The 26,283-nt window shown below is 40.1% G+C and overlaps 2 protein-coding genes across 2 annotated transcripts in view; both read left to right on the top strand.

Annotated features, from left to right (window-relative positions):
* The window catches only part of LOC137980473 (scaffold attachment factor B2-like), a 32,068-nt gene that overhangs the window by 4,916 nt on the left and 869 nt on the right, over positions 1 to 26,283 (top strand). The window contains exons 4-12 of the mRNA XM_068827930.1: positions 3,852 to 4,160; positions 5,519 to 5,561; positions 6,834 to 7,160; positions 7,978 to 8,092; positions 13,627 to 13,906; positions 14,579 to 14,728; positions 15,015 to 15,150; positions 18,942 to 19,109; positions 20,104 to 23,185. Of these exons, the coding sequence (XP_068684031.1) occupies positions 3,852 to 4,160; positions 5,519 to 5,561; positions 6,834 to 7,160; positions 7,978 to 8,092; positions 13,627 to 13,906; positions 14,579 to 14,728; positions 15,015 to 15,150; positions 18,942 to 19,109; positions 20,104 to 22,133 (3,558 nt within the window). The 3' untranslated portion in view covers positions 22,134 to 23,185. The remainder of the gene's footprint in view (positions 1 to 3,851; positions 4,161 to 5,518; positions 5,562 to 6,833; positions 7,161 to 7,977; positions 8,093 to 13,626; positions 13,907 to 14,578; positions 14,729 to 15,014; positions 15,151 to 18,941; positions 19,110 to 20,103; positions 23,186 to 26,283) is intronic.
* On the top strand, positions 9,895 to 11,893 carry LOC137979795 (piggyBac transposable element-derived protein 4-like). The gene is made up of 2 exons (XM_068827143.1): positions 9,895 to 10,578; positions 11,531 to 11,893. The coding sequence occupies exons 1-2, from the start codon at positions 9,984 to 9,986 to the stop codon at positions 11,746 to 11,748; spliced, it is 813 nt and encodes a 270-aa protein (XP_068683244.1). The 5' UTR covers positions 9,895 to 9,983; the 3' UTR covers positions 11,749 to 11,893.

Raw genomic sequence — 26,283 nt, 5'->3', positions numbered from 1 at the left:
GTTTTAGAATTAAGTTCACCTTGAAGAAGAAACAGTGAACTTCCAGATGATGTGAAAATATTGCTAAAAAGTGATTCAAAACACGTCCTAAGGCTCAACTGAAAATGTAAAGGTAGAATTTTTCGAAGCAGCGCGCGTTAAGCAATCAAGAAAGTTTTTGATCGCTAACTAAACAAAGCGCTTGAAAAATATTTATTATAACTTAAAATATGCCTTATGTAATTTACAGTTAAGTCTAACCACTCAATGGATAAAAATTGTTTGAAATTTATTCCAATCGCTTTGTTTTCTTGCAGGTATAAGTGCAAAAAAAAGGGAAAAAACGCCACTGCCGAACAAAATTTCACCACGTGTTTTCTGCTTGTCAAAATACACAAAACCGCAAGATTAATTTAGTTAATTGATCACTATCATGTTTCATGAGAGAACAAACAAGGTCAAATTGTGTACAAAAATGCTCTTTCGAAAACTTTGACTGAAAGATAACTTACACAACACAAGAAAAACAACAGAGAAAATCGCTGGAAGTTATCTCGCATTTGCAGAATATAAACGCACGATCAGATTGATTTATTTGTTGAAGATACCGATCTTCCGAGGTATACCGAAGGCGAAAATTCCTTCGATTACAAATTTGTTTCAGGAAAAAAAAAACTTGTTATTTGCAAAAAATCCATCGGTTGATCAATATAAAGCTAAATTCGGGAGCTAGTCAATGCCCATTATGACGTTAATTGCTACGAAGGCCTTTAATTCTGCGCGGCTTACTCGATGAAAAAAGGGAATTGCGCTCGGGGATTTTAAGAGTTTTTGACAGGCATACCTACTCGTTTCGTTTACCATTAATTCCCATGGATCATCTCCTATGAAAACTAAGAAAAATATTTAATTCATTACGATTATCTAAAACGAAATAAAGAGCAGTAGCTGCCACGAAATCTGGAATTTGAATATTATCGACCTGCTCATTCCAGCGAGCTTCATGTTTATCATCGGTCGCTTGGTTTTCATTGTCTTCTTCGTCACTTTTAAAGTCATCTAAATCAAAATTGTTGTCTCTAGTATCCCCTCTTACAGGAAAACCATAAAAGATCCCTAGATCCTCCGAATCCGAAAAAAAAAGCATGAATATCCCCATCGTTTGATGCGTAATTGGGCGCATCGGCTGTTGTCTCCGCGTAATTTGATCGCACGGTCGAAAGGGCAAAAAGCCAGCCCTTGTGAGGTCTCTTATCAGCTGTCAAAATATGCTTACAACACGGCAAATGATTGGTCAATTATCCTACTAAATCTCCATAACAACAAAAAATAGAGATTTCCTAAGGGAGACTGGGTAGAGGCCTAAGATCGACTCTGATCAAGACGCCATTTTGTACGGCTGGTTGAGGCCGGTTTAGGTATTTCAGGGGTCATCGCGCGCGGCCGGTTGAGGCCGGTTTAGGTGTCAATGGGTTAATTAATTCCAGCTGGGATCATATTTGTGACCTTTCACGCGAAAAGGGGGCTTATGGATTTCATAGTGAACCGTGAAATAAATTTCACGGTCACGGCCCGTGAATTTAATATTTCACGCCGTGAAATTGAAATTTCACGGCGTGTTCACTATTGCTCCAATTCTTTTCACTATGCTGAGTGAAAAAGTTCACGGCGTGAAATTGAAGACCGTGAAAATAATGAAGTCACGTCGTGGACTCACTCATGTTCACGCCGTGAAATTATGTTGCTACGCCATCCAGAATAACAGGAAAATTTCGTATTAAAATTGCGGTAAACAAGGAAAAACAATGTTTTGCTTCGGAAATCGAATAATGGTATTTTTATCTTCTCTTGTGTGAAAAGTTTTAAGTTTGTATGGGGCGCCGTTTCGTTAATTTCGGCGAAATCGAAGTTGGTACGATTATTTTGCTTTGTTGATGGCACGACGATCTATAATTTGGATGAAAATGTTTCATGACGATACTGACACGAATTACGCTAGCGAGCAAAACAGTTTATTTATTACAGTTTCTCCAATAGCATAAACAATCAAATAAATCAGTGTAGGAGGAGAGGGAAGCATCCAAAAGCGCACTTGACACCATACGAGGGATTCTCCTCAATTTTGCATAATCAACGTTTGGTCAAAAATACGCAATGAAATTGACATCCCGCGATCAGGGTCTGCCGCCAAAAATGCTGTCACGTAGGTTAAAAAAGGGATTTATCCGCTGAGATTTTGCAAACTGAACAGTCCTTTTTGGGGAATAATGTTGTTCGATTTTCTCGTAAAAATTTACGCGCTGCTCGCTGCCTCGGATTCTAGGAAAAATTACTCGTACTATGTTTGGATTTAAGTGTATTTTGAGCAGTTAGTCGCCCCCTTTGGCGCTCTTAAATAAAAACATACTATTAAGCGAGTTGCTGTGATTTTCCAAGTTGCCCCAAAGATTAATGCTCTTAATTCATTTATGCTTGGTGATCTCGGAAAGAGGTTTGGATCACTGCTCGTCCTTGCCGGTAAATGCTCAGCACTCACATGCTTGCAAAATCCAGTCGCCGGCGTGCATGTTGTTTCTCCACTTGAGTTACATGTAAGTCAACTTTACAGTAGACAAAAATTAATGATCATCAAAGGGTTCACGTCAATGTTTCTTTGACACTCGAAATCTGCCAGAAATCCAAACCCAACGTATTGATAACGAAATTAAATAATTTTGAGGAAGACTTTTTTTTCCATGGCGTGAATTTTTTCACGGCGTGAAATATTTCACGGCTTGAATTTTTTCACTGCCCAGCGTGAACTAGTTCACGGTGGTATGATAAATTTTCACGCCGAGTTCACGCTGTTTTAAAGGAATTTCACGGTATTTCAGCTTGCTTTATATAATTTCACGGTTGTCTGCCGTGAAATCGGCATGATCGTGAAATTTTCATAAGCCCCCTTTTCGCGTGAAGGGTCACATTTACAAGAAAGTGAGGATGAATCAGGGCACCCGTTCGGGCTACTTGTTCACAAATTTGGTCGCCCGCGCTCGCAAATAAGGCGACGGGGCGACCGTTAGGCAGCAACCTTATGGATCTAAAACAGATTCAAATGTTCATTATTTGGAAGTGGTTTCATCGTTTGTTATGCTTTCAAGTGTGCTTGAAATTACTGCTTTGACACATTCACACCTACTTGCCTTTCTTTAAATAAGTGCACTTAATATGGTGTGTGATAAACTGGGTATATTTAAACATCGAGTTCTGATCCCAAGACCATAGAATGTTTCCCAAGAGGAAAGATAACATTATATCCCTTCCATTTGGAAGTGATTTTTTTTGTTTTAAAAAATATAATCCGTGATCAGCTCTTTTAAAAACAAGCAACACCAGTGCGAGCTGACTACTCTTGTGGTTAAACCCCCTAACTTTGTTCCCTTCTTTGCATGTTGCAGTTAGGTTTGTAACTTCTTGCGGCAAGCTTTTAAACTTCTTTCGCTTTAAATGTTCTTATGGGTCATCAGCAGTGCAAGAACTTCTTTCGCCACTTCTTCTGCAAGCATTATTTTTGGGCTGTACTGTATGTCATTGCCGCCATGTGGGTGGATGAAAACAAAAGGTCTCTCATTTTCTCATTGTTATCTGTGCCTCTAGAGATTGGTTTTAGACTATCTATTCAATAATTCTATAATAAGGTCAGTAGCATGGCCTTTGGGTGGAAAAGTTTTGCAAAAAAATACTAGTGATTATATGAATATTCATTCACTTTCCATTTTTTTTCCAGTTGAAATTTTAGTCAAAATAATAATAGTAGTTAGCACGAAAGGGCTATCAAACTTCACAATATTTAGCCGGTGAATTACTAATGGTGCCTGTTTGACAATGTGTAGGATGAAGAAGATAAAGAAGATAAATTACTTGGAGAGGAGGAAGAAGACTCTAACGATGTAACAGGGGATGAAGAAATCACATTAGACACTGCTGATTCTGAGGAGGGAACAGATAGCAATAAGATTGACAATGACGATGTTATTGAAACTTCCATTCCTTTAAAATCTGAGGTGGTGGACAATGGTGATAATGATGAGAAGCAAGATACAGAAAAAGACATTGATATTGCAGAACTATTACGTACTGACGGCGATATCAAGTTGGAGGACCTGGAGGAAGAAAGTGATATGAATCAAACTGCAGAGGAGGTTGGTTTGTTTTTCAGTTTGTGTTTCTCACAATTTCTATTCCTTTTTAAGCAAGTTATTACAAAGTCACAAATTTGCCTTCCTTGATCGTTAGTCACTGCTTGAAATATTATGTTTTGTGTAGCTGCCACGACTTTTTGTCGCTTGATTACAAGATATTGAGCAACAATTCCTTTTTAAATACCCCAATTCCTTTTTAAATACCCCAATTGTGTATAACAGCCAGAAGTCAGGTTACTTAGCCAAGTGCTGGAGCCTCACTCAAGACCCCAAAAATAATATTATTAATAGGATTTCAAGAAAATCAATTTGTTGCAAGATATGTGGATGGTGTGAAACCAATATAAATTATGTGTAAAAGCGAATTTTCGGAAAGGAAGAGTGTATTCAAAACAGAAAAAGTCAAGCTAAAAACCATTGAATCAAACGAACTCTTGACAGCATTGCTACTTTAATACTCATACACGCACTTAATTAGCCTCTGTGTAAATTTTAACCACACTTGCAAAAAAGTTGCGTGTATTTTTTTTTCTCTTGTGTTTTGCCTGTGGCCTGTATTGTATTGTTTCTTTTTTCTTTTAATAAGCTGTATTCTGCAATGAGGCAATGGAGGCAGTGTGGCCGAGTGGTTAGGGCGCTTGCCTTGAGACTCGGAGATCCCGGGTTCAAGACCCGCTCTGACCACTCTTTGAATTTGTTCCCGGTATTCCCTGGTTCAACTTCCCAGCTGCACTTGTAAATAGCCAACTGCTTTGCCTCCGGCAAGTTGGGATTCTTAACAGTTGTAGTTGTTGTGTTCAATTGTTTCGTTGATTGTGTTTCATTGGCCCTGAAAAGCCCCTATGGGGAGCGGTCAATTAAGTATGTATGTATGTATGTAATATTTTAGGATGTTGTTGACCAACAATCATGGACAAAAGTGTTGGGGGGAGGTAGCATTGCTGTAGAGATAACCCCCCTCCCCCTTATCAATGTTTGATTTTCCACCAAACAAAATGCTGACTTTTCTTCCAACATTGAATATGGGGGAGGTGGGGGGGCACAAGAGCATGGTATTTCCCAAATAGTACACCCAATAGTTAGAATAATCAAATTAGGTGTGAAGTGAAGTGATGCGCGCAGCCTTTCCCAACAACTTTTGACCAGGATGTAAGCTTTTAGGCTTGCTTCGTTCCAATGGGCGAGTGAAAATTTTATTGTTTCTTGTTTATCTTGAATTATTCCTTGGGCAATGTTTTTTGTTTTCTAAAATCTATGCAAATTTTGATTGCTGTGAATGTGAGTAGTGAGGCTGTAATCCGTTAATTTCAACATTTCTGCTTTGAGCTCTTTTTAACCTCTGAGTATAAATTGCTTAGATTGAAGACCAGCTGGAGATTAAAGAAGAGGAAGAAGGAGAAGGTATGCCAGTTTCATTTTGTTGTTGAGCAAGCTTGGTTTTGCTGATTCTGCAGTTTCTTTTTTTTTTTTTTAAAGGAAACATGGTTTGTAGTGCTTAAGCTTGCTATTTTACTTGGCTATTGAGATGATAAAGCCAGCTGCTCGGAGTTTTCAATTATTATTCTAAAACTCATTAATAATTCATATGTTCGATAGCCAATAAAAAATGGCTAAATTCGTCACATGCTTGTGAAAACACAGATGAAAACCACACGTTTTGGATCACATATCAAAACCACGCGTGGTTTTCATCTGTCTTCTCATTGGATATCAAGGTTTATGGATCAAAACAAAACAAATTGAACACAAAAACAATACTTCAGTTTAATTAATTATCATAATTAATCATCTTCACTGCCAATTCATTTTTTTTTTTCGTTCACAAAAATTTTTACATCTTCAATAAAATACAGGAAGATTTAAAAAGATTGATCTATATTCTAATAAATGTAGTCTTCCACAAAAATAGTATCTTGCATTGAACCTACAGTAGCTTATAATACTGTCTCCTGTCTTACCTTTTATCGCCCATTTAGTTTTGTAAGTCGAGGAATACTCCCTTGCAACAACTTTGATTCTTCTTCCCAACTTTTTGGAGAAATAAAATGGCTTTTGGTATTCACTGTGAAAGACGCCATCATCTTCACTCCAAGGCTGTTGCCTAACAGGAGCCCGGTAGCCTGGGGCTCCCAAAGAATAGCTCTGGGCTCCTTAATTTTTCACAGCAACACCTTTCACTTCATATGTTGGGCTCCTAAGTTCTCAGCGTTTAGCTCTGAGGGCCCCTTTAAAATTTTCTTAGGCAGCAGCCTTGCACTCCCCCATGACTTACAACGAACATCAACAAATTTCCCACATTCTGATTATTTTTAAAATAGATAATTTCATGGGAAATTAGAGCACTGAAACAGTACCCCCTAATTACTAAAAGAAGTGTGAATAGTTTTAGAAGCCATATCAAAAACTCGTGCATCATGTTTGACTAGGGTTTCCAGACACCTCGAAACAATGAAATCATCTGTTTCTCAGTGTCTGGAAACCCCAGTCAAACAATCGCACTCATTGTTGATTTATTACCTCAAGGATAACAACCACTAATAAAAACAGCTGGCTGCTTGTGAGTTATCCGTGGACTTTTCTGGTATTTTAATATTTATATAAAATTCTTATCATTTGCCAGTGGGCCATTTCATAAGGGTCTTAGAATTACATTTTTTGAATTTGTTATGACAGAAACCAAAACAACTGAAAGCCAAGAATCATCATCTGCTGAGGCTGAACCAGTCGAATCAGTGGAGCCCATGCAAACAGAAGAGGCGGAGACAAGTGTTAAAGAAGAAGCAGGAGAACAAATAAAGGTTATGAAAGATGACAGCACATCAATGGACACCTCAGAGCTGGATGCTTCCAAAGAGAACAGCTTATCAGTGTCATTATTTGTCAACACTGATGATGTTCAAGATGATTTGGATGATGATTTAAAAGAAGCTGCTGCTGCTGAAGCTGCTAAAGCGGCTGCTGCCAAAAGCCAAGAAAAACAGGAAGAAAAGCCAGTCAAAGGTGACATAACGTTTCTTTGTGTTAAGAATTTCTAGCGATACTTGTTAAATACTTATACTCTACAAAATGAAACTTGAGTCATTAATGTCATTCCTTTGTTTTTTTCATTTGGACATACCATTTAACATTTCATGGGACTGGTGCATGTGAGATGTTATGAAGTGGACCATAATGATTGCATGCATTTTGGCATTCTATTGGCTATGCAACTCAGTAGATTAAGAATCGCAGAGTTGAGTTTGCTGCCCGTCCAATTTTTTTCTTGACCTGGCGAAACCTTCAAAATGCTTGTGGAAAGTTGAGGTTGCAAGCTAGTTAAATGCCTTTCCACCCGTAACATTTTCGAAATAACACATACAATAATGCTACACAGATGTATCGTTTTTTTTTCTCCATTTTTGACTTGCTGTTTTTGTGTTGTAAATGAGTGTTATCGCTGTGATTTTTCGGCTTCTCCTTGGGAAATGAGGTACTTATAAACTAACACAAAAGCACAGGTCTTGAGCCAGGATTAGATCGACATTTTCAAGCCAGGATCCAATCCAAGATCTTAAGCAATTGTAAGAGAAGCCTGAAGAAGAAAACCAGCTTTAAATGGGGTGTGAACCTTTGTCCGTTTGGATGGCCTTGATTTTTTGGACATCTTTGCAACAATTACCCATGATGATCACTTTCAGTTTGAATTAATCGAGAAGACAAGTGGGCTCTAAATCCTAGCTTGGATCCTGGTTTGAAATCCTGCTTGCAACCTGTTCCTGTGTTTGTGGTGAACCTAGAAAACATTTTTGTGATCTTGCATGAAATTCTAACCACACAGGCAAGAGTTCAGCGAAGGATAGTGAGACCAAGCCTTCAAAGGATGACTCAAAGGCATCAGAAAAGGCAAAGGGAGATGAAAAACCGAAAGAGGGTAGCGTAACTAAAGGACAGAGGTAAGATGGTGTGAACTTTAATCTTTTTCATGGAGATGACAATAAGATAAATTAGTTTTTTCTGAAGCATCTTAGCGGGCTGGAATCCTAAATCCTTGAATCTGATTGGCTAATCATGCGCTCGTAGCCGGTCCAGCTTTTTATGATAAGGACCACGTTCCGAAATCTGGTCCATACTGAAACTGTCCTGACTAATTGAAAATGTTTTTACTACGGCACGACGAGACATTGGCTTTTACCTCTTAAATTGCAAGTTTTCACTTTCTATCTGTTGCAAAGAGAACGAAAAACATCAGCAATGGAATAAAGGGCCTGGTTATTCTTCAGAAAGGCGAGTATTCACATGATTTTGGTGACAACACTTTGCTGGTTTGCTGTTTTTGAGTTGTTGGTTTTCTTGAACTGTTGACACTTAAAACAACTTACACTGCAGAGCATTTTTTTTTAACTTGGCTTTTTGGTTGACAGCTGTTATTTTCTGTGGAGTTCTATTTTCTATTTTCGTTTTATATTGCTTCATTATTTTAAGAATATACAGATTCCTAGCTACAATAGGCAAACAAACACATTGCAACGCTATGGTTTTTCGCGTTGTTTTTTTGTGAATTGTTGACATGCCATTTAACTAAAACGACTGACTGCAGAGAAGTCCTTTGAGCTCAGTTTTTCGTTTGACATCCGTTATTTTCTTTGGAGTTCTATTTTATAATCTCATTCTATTTTGCTTAATTAATACCCTTTCACTACTGGAGCGGCCAAAAGCGGCCAGCCGGAAATGTCACGTTATTCCTAGAGCGGCCAAAAGCGGCCAAACAGACCGAGACTATTTTTGAGACTCTGTGCTCCCCGGGTCAGGTGATATTTGCCTACCTTTTGTTTTTATTGTTTAAAGTGAGTGTTGACCAATAAAATCTTGCCAACTGCGCATAAATTTAGCGCCCCCTTTATGGTAGAGAGCGGCTGTTTTAAACTGTTTACTCGCCTAGCGTTACATGAACTATCATAATGGCTACTGCACCGCATCCTATTAGCGAAGAAGAATATCGTGAGATTTTCGGATCGTCTGATGAAGAAAATAGCAATGAATCAGACGGTGAAAGTTCTATGGAGTCAGACATAGATTTTGAAGGATTAGCGAGTCATAGTGAAAGCGAATCAGACGAAGGAAGTTCGAACGAAAGTGATGATGAAACTTCGTGGTCGCAAGATTTTGAGGACCTTGTTATCAACAATTTCGCTTCCACCTCAGGAATCAAAGTCGCTGTTGCCAACGAAGCAAACGAAAAATTCTTTTTCAACCTTATTTTCGACCTTTCTATTATTAATTTAGTGGTCCGAGAAACCAACCGATATGCTCGGAAGAAATTAGCAAACACGCGCATTAGGCTTGACAAGTGGCAAGATGTCACGGCTCAAGAGCTTTGTGCATACTTTGGTATGTGCATTATAATGGGAATAAACAGCTTGCCAAGAATTTCGATGTATTGGTCATCCGATTCATTTTTTGGAAATAGCGGCATACAAAATGTAATAACCAAAAACAGGTTTGAAGAAATCAGTCAGTACATTCATTTCAATGATTCTTCACAAGAACCACCACGCGGTGCTGATAATTACGACCGATTATTCAAAGTACGGCCAATCCTCGATAACATTTTAGAAAATTCAAAATGTTTTTGAGCCGTCGAAAAATCTTTCGATTGACGAGGGAATGATAGCATTTAAAGGAAGACTATCATTCCGACAGTACATGCCCGCTAAACCAACAAAATATGGCATAAAAGTCTGGATGGCGGCAGACTCAAGCAATGGCTACGTGTCAAATTTTTCTGTTTACCTCGGACAAGAGGGAAACGAACATCGCATTCATGGCCTTGGATATGATGTCGTGATGAAAATGGCGACTCCTTTCCTTAATAAAAACAGGCACATATTTTTTGACAATTTTTTTTCGAGTTCTTTCCTCTTTGATTGTCTTCTTGCTCAGAACACTTACGCGTGTGGAACAGTTCGCTGCAACAGGAAAGACTTACCGCCGTGTGCAAAACAAAAGCTCAAGCAAGGAGAGATAGTTACTGCGCAGCGTGGCGCTCTAGTTTTCACTAAATGGCATGACAAGCGAGATATTTCTTTCTTGTCGACAAATGTTTCCCCGAGTGAACCCTCCAGACCAGTGCAGCGAAAGAAAAAAGGGCAAAATATTGAAATTCAAAAGCCGCGAGTTGCTGATGTTTACACCGCTTTCATGGGAGGAGTTGATCGCGCAGATCAGCTTCGCTCATTTTATTATACAGGCTGGCAATCACGAAAGTGGTACAGATATATTTTCTGGTTTTTGTTCAATTTGTCCATCTGCAATGCCTTCGTCCTGTTCAACATTCATCATGGAGAACGACGTAAGAAACCATTGCTGGACTTCAGGCTTGAACTTGCCAAGCAACTTATCGGTGGCTTTTCTCAAAGGAAGACAAAGGGGCGCTCCCCAGGCTTTTAGCCAGGCGGCCGTCCAGCCGTCCAAACGACGGCCAGTTCTCAGAAATAGGAGATTTTCGACGGCCTGTTTTGGGCGGCCATTTACGAGCTTCTGTGCTTAATGTAACAAAACAGTGTCTATAAATTAATAAAACTTACATTTCTTTTTGCTCTCAAGAGTTGTTTTAGTATTTTTCTTCTATATTAACACTTTTTTAGCGAGTTTCCTTTCTGTTTTGATCAATTGAATCAAAGTTGAGCGAAGCGATTTCACAGGCAAAGCCACTGTTCAGTGATATTGACTTACCAAGTCGTCCCCAGGCTACTTTGCCGGCTGCTATAAATAAATATGCACGTTGGTGATTATTTATGAGGGTATGAGTCAAAGATCATGCGCCTTCCAACTCGGTAAGACGATCTCACAGCTGCAAATGTTATTGTAATCGCTTGATTGTATTCTGCTCTGTTCGAGCGAAATCTGGCGGGCATTACAACAAAATAGCCATTTAGTGCAATAACATGTCCAATCATCGTAATATTGCTTTAGGAATACTAATAGTAGGCGAATAGTTAAAGATTGTAGTACCAGAATGCAGTTCGACCAACAAAGCCACGCATATCTGTTCTTTCGTGTAAATCATGGCTTGACAACTTCAAATTTTAATCACTCTTCATAACAACTGGAGTTCCTATCTCAAATATAATTCAATGTTAAACAAGGTAAGTTGAGGAAAGGATAGCTTAGTAAAATTATCAAAGAAAAACAGCGGTTTAATAGGTAAATTGAAAGACGTTTACAGCTGTCAGAATCGCGGAAATCGCTTCAACTTTTCAAACTTTTCTGGGGGAGCATGCCCCCAGACCCCCCTAGGAGCATGGCGCCGCATGGCGCCGCAGGCGCCATGCTATGTGGGCCTTCGGCCCACATAAAATTTGGACTCCCACTTTCAAAATCCTGGCTAAAAGCCTGGCGCTCCCTTGATGTTTCAAGCGAAACTGCTGTGGATCCAGGACAGCATATTTCTGTCCATGTAGAAGGGAGAAAGAGAAAATGTGTAGCGTGTATCAAAGCTGGCAGGAGAACCCCGAAAGGTTACAAAGTGGAGACGCGTTTCGAGTGCAAACTCTGTAAAGTTGCACTCTGTCCCACATGCCACAATGAGTTCCACATGCAGGCGGAATAAACTCTGTTGAGCTTACCTGTTCAAGCTACAATATCTTAGATTGACTACTTAACTGTTTTATGAAATCTTTTTAGGGAATACACCATGTTTCTTTGCTTTACATGTTACTTGTTGAACAAACCAATCGTGGTGCCAGCATTAATGGCGGCAAATTTGAATTTTTTTTTCAGTTCTCTACTTTCTTGAGGCAGTGCTTAATGCTGTTAACAGATTAATTGCAGTCAAAGTTATGAATGAGTGAAATAACAATCAGACTGTATTTTGTTTCCCATTTTGGGAAGTAACATTCCATTAAAATCTACTGAGCATGCATGTTTTGATTTTGTGTTGAAGTTTTGGTGCTGCCTAATTAAGTATTCAGGAACAAGTGGTTTTGGGCCTAATTAGCATATAGTAGTGAAAGGGTTAATTTAAGAAAATACGAATTCGTAGCTAAAATAGTCATACAAACAAATCGCAAAGCTGTGGAGTTTGCATGAACTGATGTTAACAAGTTTTTCTTGCACTGATTTGTGAAGGACTTGACGGAGAACAAAGATGAATCCTTGAAATGATAAGATATGAAGGCAGAGACAGTTGTTTGAGTATATTTCACTAAATTTTTTCCTCCTCTTTTAAGAACTTTTGTTCAATTTAAAAAAAAAGCATTTTAATTTACGTAGAACATTATTCGCCTGTTTGTATGAATTTTTCAAACATCATTGTTTAGTTTGTTTAGCTCATTTCTCTGTGCTTGCCATGAGTTATAACAGATTTTTAATGTATTTATTTCACCAAGAGGTATTTGAAGTTCAGTTTTATCGTTAATCTGTCATTTTTCTCTGAGCTTTGCGAACAGAGCGCTTTTCTCAGCTATACGTTAATTTCAACTGTGACAGTGCGACGTAGAGCACGTAGAAAGACTTTTTGCAAACCAGTTTACCATGTTCATTTTCAGAAAAAAAAAGCAGAAAAAATAAATACGTTATTTACCGGCTAAGGTCAGTCCGTATAGAGAAAAACTGTACTCACAACCCTGGGCACATTTTTTCCCTATACGGACGTCCCAGCCAGTGAATAACATATATATATTTTTAAAAGAATGAGGTTTGCATTCAATATTGATAATTTTATGAACATTGAGTCTACCATTGATGGTCAGTTAAATGGTATGTGGATAGCAAATTTTGGAGGATGGGCTTGAAATACATATGAAACACAAGTTTAAAATGATGACTGGTTACCAAGCATAAACCACTTAATTAACACCAAAACTAGGATAGTGCTCACCTTGTTTTTGATTAAATGGACGGGACCTCAATTTCTCAGCAAGGCAAGCTTTTAAATTCACCTGTATTCCATTCCTTTATGTTTCCTTTTTTACAAGACTAATTCCCTCTTGCTGGAAGGATATATCCACAACATTGCTTGTAACCAGACCTCTATTGGTTCCCTGCCGCTTGGTCCAAGCTGAAGAGCATGGCTCATCTTATAAAACCTGGCTGCATAGGCAAAATAAAAATATTAATATTTAACAATTATTCGCCGAAGCCGAAGTGAATATTGGTGAGTATTTACCGAGACGTAGTCGAGGTGATTATTCCCCAATATTTAATGAGCCTGAGGCAAATAATTGTTTTAGTGTAATTTTCAGCAGTGAATATCAAGAAAGTGCAAAACAACGGGCTAAAACAAGATAAAAAGGCACGAAAAGTGCTTGATTGGCTTAGCAGCCGCGCCTCCAAAATGTTATATTCACCGGGTAGCGTGGTGGATATAACACTAAATTCTTATATTCACCACTGAAAATTATACTTAAATTAATTAGTTGCTATTCTGCAGAAAGGGTGGAGACAGTGTAAATCTTGCTCATGCTATTCCTTGATTTATTTTGGACAGTTCATCAGATAAAGAAGCAAAAGGCAAAGTGAGTGAAGCTAAAGGAAAAGCGACAGACAGCAAGACAACCAAAGCTGCAGATAAAACAACTAAAGCGGCAGATAAGACACCTAAAGCTACAGATAAGACAGCAAAAGCTACAGATAAAACAACTAAAACACCAGGCAAAAGCACATCTGCAAAAGACAAAAAGGAAACTGGCAAGAGCCTGTGGGTGAGCAATCTGTCATCTGTGACGAGAGCAGCAGATCTCAAAACACGATTTAGTCAATACGGAAAGGTAAGGCTCTATTCTGGGACCTAGCATGGCCTAAGAACTAACCTCTTTTGTTAGTGGATAAGGTGTATTGGCTACTCAAACTCTAACTATCCTTTTCTATTCACCTTCAAACAACTTGGGAAAGATTTGTGCCCAAAAAAAATGTAGTCATTGCAGGAATAGGTAAATGAGTTTGTAAGTAATTAGACCACAAGGATTTTAGCACCATTGTAAGCAAAATAATTTGTCTTTACATGCATCTATGCGTCATTCCATTTCAAAGTCGTGGAAATTTTCTAAGTGTGAAAACAAAGCAACTTTCAGGATGATCCAGCTTGACTACAACTGTCTTTATTCATTACGTCTCTTCTCTCCTTTTCTTGTTTAATAGGGTGGTTAGTGTTAATAGAGACTGGCGCAATCCTAGATCATGTGTCTAAATGAATAGTTTTGAATTAGGGTGCAGGGATGGCGCAGTGGTTAGAGCACTCACCTCCCACCAATGTGGCCCGGGTTCGATTCCCAGACTCAGCATCATATGTGGGTTGAGTTTGTTGGTACTCTACATACTCTGCACCGAGAGGTTTTTCTCTGGGTACTCTGGGTTTCCCCTTTCCTCAAAAACCAAAATTTGATTTGATTTGTGTTAACCCATGCTGTTGTAAATCTTGACAATAATATTGTTATTATCAGGTTGTTGGGGCTAAAATAGTCACAAACTCTAAAGCTCCTGGTGCTCAGTGCTTTGGACTGGTTACTATGTCAACAAGTGAAGAGGCAGCCAAGTGTATATCCCATCTTCATAGAACAGAGCTGCATGGAAAGACCATTACAGTGGACAGGGTAATTTTCAGTTTTGGTGGTTCAAAAACAACAAGGGAAAACTGCGGCCCTTTGTACACTGTTATTTGAGTTTAAAAATTAAGGAAGAGCTGATGAAAACTCTAACTGCTTTCCCAGTGAGAAAGGAGCAATGCCTGTTTTGCATTAGATGTGCAATAATTAAAGGTGTTGCTTATAACAATTTTGCAGATATTGGTGTAGTTAATTCCTGGTAGTATTGTTTTGATTTGGCTTGTGTAGTTCGTTTCTACTTTCCTTTACTGAAAGGGAGTCTTTATCCCTTTAGGCCAAAGGTGACCGCCTACCTACAACACAGTCTGGCAGCACGGGTAAAAAAGTGGCAGACAAGAAGCAGACTGTCAAGAAACCAGCTGAGAAAAAGCCAGCAGAGAAGAAACAAGCAGAAAAGAAAGATAAACCAGGTAAGTTCTCAATCCTGTATCCATCTTACTGCGATTTTCATAATTCTGTGGAATCTCTTCTTCAAGCGCCAACGGCCAAACTGTGTTTTGACTTCCATCAATAAAACTCCCGAGTTGATCCAAAACCACGGATGCTGAAATTGATTGATGCGTGACTAAGTTACCAATTAGCATCTTTTGTTCCCATGGTACATGCGCACATTCGAACCTTGACCCCAATGGAAAGTGGTAGAATCTGTAAGAATATTTTTACTGAAGAACCTCCAAAAGGATATTATAATGGTATGTGAGCTATGAACTAAACAAAAACTCCAATTCACTTTCCGGAGGCAGAGTCGATCTTCCTGGGCTATGTTTGGAAATTTGATCCATGGAAGGCAATACTCCGTTTGGCGCTTAGCACTTGAAGATAAGATTTCTTAGAATTGTGAAAATTGCAGTAAGCAAGCAATGGTACATGTACAGCAATCCATAACTGCAGCTCTGAAGATTGCATGGTTGTGTCAAAAATAAATGTTTTACAGAATACCAAGGACACCACTTGTCAGCAAGTTTAACAAAGCAATTGCATCCTGATGTCACGGTGACGTTTCCATCCATATCAAGTGTCGGTAGTCTTATACAGTCTTATACAGTCTTATACAGTCGGAAAATGGGTAGATTTTCTGTTTTATTTACAGGAACAGTTGGATGGTGGTTAACCCAGATTTAGGCACAAAATATCAAGGGCTCTTTTGATTGAGGTTTCTTTGGTGACTGGCACCAAAGAAAAGTAGAAAAGTTGATAATAATTTGAACTTTACAGCAAACATATTCATATAAGATGCATAGCTCAAGTTATATGCCTGATGTCCAGTGTACATCTTACTTGTAGATGTTGGTGGACTGCAACCACCAAGAATTTCCCCTTGGTGAAAAAAAGCTTGTTCAAATGCCAATTATCACTAATCTGCGATTGGATGTCATCCTAGGGTTAAACTTTGCCTGTCAAAAGGGCCTCAACCTTGGAGTTTTATGCCGAAGGAAAGCAAAAAGCAAAAATTGAAGACAAAAAGTCTTGTAAAAACTTTTTTTAAGTTGAAAATAAACTGAAATTGAAATTAATTTCAAGTGATCCATGATCCCCGTAATCGGGCTAAGGGCAACTGGGCCCAGGAGTCAGCCACAGTAAAAGTATAAGTTACTTTTGTAGTGGTATGTGTAGAAGGATTTAAGAGAGATGACCAAGAGGCTTTTATACCTTTACCAATTGAAGGAGTCCTATTGACTACAATGACAGCAGCAAAAATGTTGTTGTTGTTTTTTTTGTTTTCCGCAAAAGTCCACTGTTCGACACTAACGCTTGCCCGATTGCCCGGGGAAAGCGAAATATATCCGTGGTCAAGTTAAACAACTCCTTTTGCATGCGGAACAATTTGATTTGCAACGAAGAAAGTGACTAGTAATAGTAGTCACCGCAAACACGATAAAAAGATAACGTTACATCTCTTTGCTGTCATTTGTTTCTCCGTTAAAAATATCTTGGTACAAACAACAAAACTGATTGGAAGGCACAATTTCGTAGCCGCCATCTTTCTCCGCGCTAAAAGAATGTTATTTATAATGAAACCCACTGTTGACACGGCCAAATACGCTACGATGATGCTGCTTTGATATCGAACAAGAGCACAAGAAAGTTCTACCTTAAAGGGGTACTCTGACGAAAATCGCATCTTTCCTATCTAAGCCATTTTAAAACATAAACAAGTAGTCTGCATGAGAAGAAAAATGCTGTTTACTTTTTTCAAATATCTCTTTTCGTTCCAGAGATATTCGAGTTTTTAAATTATGTAAATTAGCCAAGTGATGACGTCATATACTCAACACAAGTTTGTTGAAATGTGATGAAAGGAGATATCTCAGTAAGATTCTACTAAATGTTCTCCACAATATGAGCTTAACAGTTCTGTTACCATGGCATCATACTGTGGGTGGGGACTGGAAAAGAGTGAGTTGCCATGGGAACAAATTTTTTTAGAGCCATAGGTGTGTTTCCTGTAGAACTATTAGACTACCAAGTTTCAATGGTCTGCGCTGCAAATTGGCCAAGTTAGCTCTATTTATATACTCAATATAATATTGGGTTGAGTATATGACATCATCAGTCATCTCATTTGCATATTTTACCATTTTTCAAACTTAAATATCTCCGGAACCAATGCAGATATTTGCAAACGGTAAATGGCGTTTTTTTTCTTTTATGGAATTCTATGTGATACACTTAAAAAATCAAGGGGTAAAAATTTGATCAGAGTACCACTTTAAGTCACGCAATTTCAACCAGCTTTGAAAGACTTGAGAAACATACTATTGGACAAATGGCATTTAATTCAAAACCAACCTAATCTCAGAGAGATATTCAAGGAATCTCCCTTGATCTCTTATAGGAAAGGAAAATCGCTTTAAGGTGATTCCCTAGTATTGCACTGCGCATCCTGTTCTGGGCATAACAGCGAAGGCATGTTTCGTATTCAGGCCTGGCTAAGAGGTTTTATGGACAAATTTCACGGCTCAGTTCTGTTTTGTTTGTCTCACAGGTCTCAATTATATTTCTAAACAAACAATGTTTAAATTTAAACAAAGACTCGTAGCCATGTGTGAATATTGATATATCGAAAGTGGCCAAAAACATTTCAAGATTGCGAACTTTCGTGCGGGAAAGCTCGCTAGAAAGAAGAATAGCCGTTTTCAGCGCATGGCAGTAAAGAGCAAAACGGGAAACTATTTAGACTCTCGCAAAACAAAAAGTCGAGTGATAGCCTTGATGATGCTAAAGTGTCATTTCAGTCCGAGAGTGAAAGTGAAACCGCGCTATCGCGGAGACGTGTTGTCGAGCGATCGAGCTTGGTTTGCTTTCTGTTTTCTCTTAATCGAGGTTTGTGACCTATCTTTTTTTTAGCATACATTTATTCTCTTACTCCTCCTCTTTTTGCTGTACGTCAGAAAAAAAAAAAGTTACAGAGGAAAAAATTTTCGTAACCATCTCGTTTGGACACAAAATTGTCTCCTCGAGATCACGCACCCGAGGAATATTTGTAGTCAGTGCCTTTTGAAGACGTGCGCCTGTGCCATAAAACAAACATTAAATTGTTCCTTTTGAACAATACAATACACCTTTCTGTTATTTCAAGAATTACGTCAAAGGTGTGCTTCCTGTTCCTGCAAAACGTAGCTTGAACCGATGGAACAAACTTGTCCGTGATAGATTAAGTCGCAATGATTAAATGAGTAACTTGAGCAAGCTACATCTCGCAAACGAGCTTGGTGACCCATCTTTTAAACTGCACATTTCGAGTCACCATAATGTATGGAACACTGAATCGAGAAAAGTTTAAAGAAAATCTTACGACAACTTCTATTACTAAGGAATCACTTTAAGACATGCTTGTCAAAGCAAAACTGTCAAGGCTACTAGAGCACCATGGTCACTGAGCAGGAGTTGCGTTGGTCTGTCAAACCCATTGTACACACATATAACACAAAATTGCAATTTTTACAAGCCTCCTTTGAGTTTTAATGGGCAACAGGTCTTTTAGAAGGTGGGCAACCGACAAAATAAAACCGTGGGCAACCAAAAATACAAAACTGGTTGCCCAAAGGGCAAATTGGTAAAAAAGAAAGTGTCGAACACTGATAAGCTGGAGTAAAATTTTAAGCTTATCCCTTCAATGGTCATAACAAGGCTCATAGAATTGGCATTATTTATAAAATGTATTTTCTTCTGAAATCCTGGTTTTTTTCCCTTAACAAAGGTGAATCGGCAGAGAAATCCAAAGCTAAAACTGATGATAAGAAACAAGCAGACAAGGCTAAGAAGCCTGCAGAGAAATCAACGGGTAAATCCACAACAGCCGCTAAAACTTTGGCTAAATCAACCACTAAACCTACTGCTAAATCAACACCAAAACAGCAGAAGTCAGGTCAGTTTTTACATGTAGTTAGAAATTGATCTTGGTATCGTGTTGTCAGGAGTGCATTATCTTTTCATTGCTGTTCCAATGTTTTTTTCGTCTTTTGTTCTTATGCTAGATTTCGATTGTTTGTTTGTCTTTTAAACAATTTTGGGGATGTTAGTGTTACACTTTCCTGTCTTAATGATGGTCATTGTACATGCAATCAGCACACACCCACGTTGTTGCTTGTCTGGTAAAACTACTTCACATCCGTAGAATTTCACATTAAATCCAGTCTTTCAGTTGTTCTCCTGGCTGCATTGCTTCGAGCAGTCTTTCACACGCTGCCAATGATGATAATGACGATTGTAAGGACCATTTGTGATAACCAGGATGATGCCATCATTGGAGCCACAAGGATTTACTATTGCCGTGGTTGCAGATGCTGTCCTAACCTATTCAAAAATTTCCTAACTTAGCTACTTTTCTAGTTTGCTAGTGAGTCCTGATATCAATAATGGTTGATACTCTAATCGCTAAATGTGGCTTTCCAAAGAGGAACAGTTGTTGTCTAATAATTCTTAGAAAATACTTCCTTGAACAACCACCTCTTCTCGTTGGTAATTCTTCTCTTGCTTTGTCAACAGTTGGTCCATTCTGTGAAACTCTCTTTACTTGAAAAACTTTCTCTAGATTTCCTACTTCTCTAGAGTGGTATATCTGTACTGCTGCACTACAACTGTTGCGCATTGATACTAAGAACGCCGGACGCCCGTCGTTATTGCCTGTTCAAGAACCGTTTAGATACCATTCCATGTTGAAGTGTTGGAAATGGTTTCAAGAATCCCTGGGGGCTTACTTAAGGAAAAAGAACCAACCTTTCTATCCAGTGATAACGAATGAAGCTCAAAACAAGTCCTTGCCATCTGGAAATCTGTTTGTCTAAGTATTTGTGGACATGCTATGTTTAACAATGAGAATAAAATGTTATGTTTTGTTTTATAATGAATGCTAATCACAGGAACTACTGCCAGTGGCAAAAAAGAGGATGATTCAAAACGGGCGACGTCAGTACATAAAGACAAAGACAAAGCCGATTCTGCCTCAACTAAATCGACAGACAAGGACAAGGACAAAGAGAAGGAGAAGGAGAAAGAGAAAGAGAAAGAGAAAGAGAAGGAGAAGGATAAAGATAAAGAAAGCGAAAAGGACAAAGACGAGAAAGCAGCCACAACCAACAAGAGCAGTAAAGAGAAAGGTGGTGAACGAGCATCTCCAAAGATCAAATCTCTGGACGAGATTCGGCGTGATAGGCAGGAGAGACAGCGACAAGACCGAGCCAAACAGATCCGAGAACAACGCGAACGCGAAAGACAAGAAAGGCTCAGACGAGAGCGAGAAAGACTTGAACGTGAAAAAACGGCTGAACGCCAACGCGAACGTGAGCGAGAAAGAGAACGCGAAAGGCGTCGACTGCAACTGATTCGTGAACGCGAGATCCGAGAAAGGCAAGAACGAGAGCGTCTCCGCCTGCAACGAGAGATTGAAAGGCAACGAGAACTCGAACGACAACGTGAAAGGGAACGACGGGAAAGAGAAGAACGCGAACGTTTGGAAAGAGAACGCCGTGAACGCCTTGAGCGTGAAAGACTCGAGCGTGAGCGTATTGAACGTGATCGCTTACAGCGCATTGAAAGAGAACGCTTGGAACGTTTGGAACGCGAACGCCTTGAGCGTGAGCGACTGGACCGTCAGCGATTAGAACGTGAACGATTAGAACGCGACCGACGAAACTTGAAACGCCCTGGCGCACCATTTGAACGCGGTGATCCTGCACATGCTGAGAAGCCTGTGGGCTTCTGGCAAGAACCGAAACGAGCTGCAGTTGGGGAAGGAAGACCCCGTGACTTTTTCAGTGCCGGTTTGAACGATCGTGAGAGACGTGACCGCTCTGATGTGTCCTCTGACAGGCGTGACTCTAGAGGAGGACATCGTGATGCCGGCGGCCGTGAACGGGAGACACGCAGAAGTGAGGAATATAGCCGTGCTGATGAAAGGCGACTGAAGAAAGATGAGAGAGAGCGCCGCAGCGATGACAGCCATCGCGGAGGTCGTGACAAACCCTCCGGACGTGACCACGACCATTCTAGAGGATCGCGCGAGCGTAGCGGCCATGAGAGCAAGACTTGGGCAGCAGCAACTGAAGCAGACCTGTCAGGTGCTAATGTTGGTGTTCTTGGGGCGAGTATGGATCCACAGAAGAGTTTGAGCATCCTGTTGGAGCGTGCCGGTGTCAGAGGAATCCTTGGGTCCGGACCAGGCGCCCAAGCCCACAGCGTTCGTGCTGAGCTGGGGAAAACCATGGGCGGAATTGAGGAGCCTACCTGGCGCGCACCTGACCCGAGGGACAGCAGGCCTCCCATTCCCCAAACTGATCGTGGCCCAGGTTTTAGTCACGGTGCTTCTGGTCTTACAGACATAAGATCTGTAAATGTTGATGCGCGTTTTGGTTCCCATCCACTAACTACAAGCCACCGTGCTGTGGGTCTTGGTGCAGGCGTGGAACCCAACAAGCCGCCAGCGCGTGACTGGCGTGGCTCGCATGCTCCCACCTTGTCGTCACGTGACCGAGATGCCTTGGCTGCCAGAGAACGCGAAAGACCACGTGAGCGTGGGGAGGAAACAAAACAGAACCTGCCACGTGCCGGAGCGATCTATGATGCCCGGGATACACGTCCACCAATCAGCCGAGCCTCTGCGCCAGCCAGAGGAGCCTGGGCTAACAGTCAAGCTGGTAATCCAGCGCTTGGTTTAGCTAGTGCCGGGCGACCTCCTGTGGATAACAGATCGCGTGCTGCTATTACGGCAACTCGTGAGACTGCCCCTGCTCCGTGGAACCCACCGGTGAGTTCACTAGCTACACCAGTGGCCCGAGGAGCCTTCAATGGAGCTGCAGTGCCTGGACCAGAGAGGCGACACCCTGCGGCGGCCGATGTGAGATATGACCCTTACAAGGCGCCTCAACGAGTCAGTATGATGCGAAGATATTGAAAGAACTGAACAGTGGCTTCTTCTCTCAGTTGATTAGGACGATGTTAGTTTAAACGTCTGTGCATTTTTTTCAGTTTTGCTTATAAATTAGAGACACTTAACGCGAGCTAAGCAACTGTGTACACCATCTGTTGGACGACTTTTTCTGCAAACTGACGTTAAGTTTGTCGGTTTAAGTTTGTAGGTTTGAAATGCCGTTTTCATTATCTTTTATCTTGGGCGTATTTAGGCAAATAAGCTCATTTGAGGGGCAATTTTAGATTTTTTTAACATGATCTTTAGACAAGTGCGAAGCATGAAGTTGCTTTCGTTCGAATCAAGAAATTCTTCATTGTTAGAAAGATATTACCGATTTCAGTTTTAACCACAGGTAATTAGTAGATGCGTTAATTCATCAGTTTAATGGTTCGGTTGCATATGCAATAAAGGCCACCCAGTTTCACTCAACTTGTGCCTGGAGTTTCTACGGACCAGTCTGCCAAATCGAAGCGCAGAATCGAAGACTGATCTGCGCAGTGATGTCGTTTTTAAGAAAACACCTCAAGGGAAGTTCGTTTCAAGATGTCCAAAAGGATTAAAAGAGAGGTAATTGAGGCAATGCTGAAACAGATTTTGTCCAACAAGCTTCATTAAACAAGACGGCACTGCGACGACAGCAATTGGTGTCGTAAGATATTTTTCTTAAGTTCTAGTTGCTCCCCGTTTGTCTTACATGACCAACAACATTTAGTCGTGTTTGCATGAGGCGAAGCGTTGCAACTCGGAAAAAGGGTTCGGTTCAGAAGAATTTTCGCCGAAGTTAAACAATATTGCGCAAGTTTTAAGTAGTAGCGTAAGTGAATCAAGCACAAATAAGTGGGCTACGCTGATTCGTTTAGTTAGTCCGTATTGCCTTGGTTCCGAAGCGAGACTACTTAATTGTGCTTGTTTTGCCAGTCACTCTTAAACGCTCAGTCATCTATTGTGTTTGGTTTAAAAAGCTTATACAGGTAACTTGTTTTTATTAACCATTGTGTTCCAGTACAGGAAACTCGACTTTTACACGAGGAAAGGTGAGATGTTTGTTATGTCTTGACTATTGGGGATGGAGATGGGCTAAGGCTCTAGAAGTTATGCACCGTGCTATTGTTTGTCGGTTTGGATTACGAATTTGACGCTTTCGAGAGCCTGGCGCAAAGGCAGTTTTAAGCGAAGACGTTGACCGCAAGTGGGACCCGTTTCTCGAAATTTCGGAAACTTTTCAGGTGCCTCAATTCCCTCTGTAGCTTAAGGAGGCAGAGGTATCTGGTCATCAATTTTCACAATCATTTTGGTTCAAACACCAGCTTTTATAAGACAAGCGGATGGCAGTTTTACAAATAGCTTTTCGGACCCGAAAAGTTAACGAGACTTTCGAGAAACGGGGATTAAGTCTCGTTCATGTTGTAAGGCGTACTGCCCCTCTTACCGAGATCCTTGTTGGTCGAGCAGAAAATAGTTCAAATGGTCCAGTGTGATTTACATGGAAGGAAAAAAATTGAGGCCATTTTTTGTTTGCTACAGAATGGTTTCTATTGTCAGGTGGACCTTTATTTTGAATCAACAGACATTTGTTGTTATCCCAGACCCGGAGTTCAAAAGCCGATTAACGCTAATCCCAAATGCTGTTCAACGCTGATATTCGGCAAAACTTTACATGAGATAAAATCAATCGTGAACAACAAAAATAAGTAAAAGAAACTTTCACCAAAAAGTAGAAAACAGGAAACAATCCTGGATTAACTTAATCGGCTTTCGAACAAACGGGCGCTGTAGTGACTAAAAGGACGTAAACAAAATCCAACACGATATAAACCACAATGAAGTTTTTCATGTAAACACGTCCGTTGGCCGAGCCAAGCCTGATATAAACAGGCTACACGTGCACTAACACTTGAAAGCTGATGCGGTTTAGTCAAGGTACATTTACAAGGACAGTGGCACTATTGCGCATTCCTCCCTCGTTCAAAAACTCCCGGTAAATGTGTTCTCTTTTGTCAAAGACCGATGCACTTTGTTGTTTCGCGACTCGTTACGCATGCTGACTACCTCTTCATCCCAACCTTCGACTTCAAACGAATTCCGAACAGCACACTTGGTCATCCCTGAAAATGAGATTGGACGTTTTGTATCATTTACACGACACAATATCCCATCTTAATGCTCACCGCTGTAAAAAGAATGAAAACAGGCGGAATTAGAGCTTAAGTTCAACGAGAAATAGTGTATCTGCGCTAAGCCGCGCTGATCTACAGTATTTAGGTCTAAAAACCCGCTTTGAAAACGATTAGCTTTCAGTTGTTTTGCTGGGTACCACTATGTGCATGCATGTACTTTAAAAATTCGGCTTGTCAGGAGGTTGTCTCGTTAGTCTAGAGGATATGATTATAGACCATTTTCATAAATGGCGACCTTTACATTCTTTTGTATTGATGTTAATTAGACCCACTGCCCTCATTTTGAAACAAATATTCTTTTGAAATTTGCTCGCCGTAGCGAGGCTAGAAAGTCTTAGTAGCATTAGAACAAGAGAATATATTTTATTTTGCCGCCATTGTGAAAGGTTTTTGAGAAACTGGATTGAGAAACCATCAATCGGGGTTCGACTCTCTGCCTCGCCGATTTTGAATCTTCTCAGCATGTTTAAAGTGTTTGTTTCTTTAAGTAGATTTAAAGGTTGAAGCAGATTGTACGTCGTGTAAGTTGAATAAAAAGTTTAAATCTCCGGATGGCCAAGTTTGCTTACAAACAGCGCAATCTCGTTCCCATAGCCTCTGTTACCCTTGTCCAGCCGAACGGGCGCTGGAGGAAACTCTGGTTTTCGATGAATAACTGCGCGTGCGTGAAGGGTCTTCTGACTATGCGGGAAAAGTCAGGCGTTAAGAAATACGGCTTTTTCCTCTAAAGTAGAGCTGTCTCTACTAAGGACACTCAGTAAGAGGCTTTAAAGAATATTTTGCACAATTCGAACGATACAATCTGTAACCTTTCGACTGATTTCAGGAAGTTGATAGCCGTACGTAGTTGACTTCCTTCGTTCCATAACAGAGATGAAACCGTTTATCAGCAGTCAATCAAACATGGCCCTTTTTCGATTTGACCAGAATCTCTCTTTCCCGACCGCTGGTCAAGGGAACGATGACTCTTGGAACGAGATTGCTAACAGTGTGATTTTTAAATCAAACAGGTACCTTTGCGAGTGAAGTTTTTACTCGATTCTCCAGTATGTCTGTGGTACTAGTACGCGAAAAAATTCGTGCCGAATCTGAAACCGAGAAATTGAAGAGTTTAGGTTTTGTCTGAGCCTCTTATCTTTTTGATCTTGTGTGAAAGAAAAGAGGTGTTGAAATGAAGTCTGGACTACTGTTTTGCTTTTTGGCAACTACGTGAAGGAGTAAGCGAGACATCAGCGCGGGATAGCGCTATACTAAGCCCGTTTTTTTTAGAAAATGGAATGGCATTTTCCACTCCATTGAACAGTCTCATAAATTCTTACTCGGAACGCAAATCAGAGAAAATGTCTCATTCCTGGATGGTCACCCTCTCAAGCCAACTTTGTACCTCTGTTAACGTCCCTCATGAACATTTCGCGCAAATTTAGGTGGAGTTTCTTTCCCACTAGACCCTATTTGCTCGACAGTTTGTTTTACAAAATCAGATCACGTGACAATACTCATCAGATTTGATCATGAAATTGGTGCTTGCTAACGTGAATATGTCCGACTGAAAGAAAATACCCTTACGTAAGGAAGTTAAGGTTCACACTGCAATCAGGTTGAGACTTGGTGCATCTCTGGTTTGGAGAATTTACGAATGTCGCTGATAGAATTGAAAGACGCGTTTTTAATGTACCTTCACAGCTCTCAAAACAAGAGAAGCATCAAGCTGTGCCAGAAAATTAAAGACGAATAAGGGATTTAAAACTGTGGAACTGTGTCGTTGGGGAAAAACACGAAAAGTTAGCTTCATCAATCCAGTTGACAAAGGCAATGCAGACACTATCGGAAATATCTGCGAGATGGAAGTGTTTATGCTGCTGTTCTTATATCTTGCACGTGCTGCCGAAAATGAATTGTAAACGTCATGTTGTGGAGTCTTTTTATCCCTTGGTAAAAAAAAGGCGACTGGCGGA

The sequence above is a fragment of the Montipora foliosa genome, chromosome 12, assembly GCF_036669935.1.
Source record: "Montipora foliosa isolate CH-2021 chromosome 12, ASM3666993v2, whole genome shotgun sequence".
Lineage (NCBI taxonomy): Eukaryota > Metazoa > Cnidaria > Anthozoa > Scleractinia > Acroporidae > Montipora > Montipora foliosa.
Note: the sequence above shows the minus strand (reverse complement) of the source record. Positions and strands in the feature narration are given on the sequence as shown.

What these genes read in the sequence shown, in the direction of transcription:
- LOC137979795 (XM_068827143.1), top strand. Translation starts at nt 9,984, where the DNA reads ATGAAAATGGCGACTCCTTTCCTTAATAAAAACAGGCACATATTTTTT. An exon ending in GACAAAGGGGCGCTCCCCAG is followed by an intron (nt 10,579 to 11,530) that starts GCTTTTAGCCAG and finishes CCTGGCTAAAAG; the next exon opens with CCTGGCGCTCCCTTGATGTT.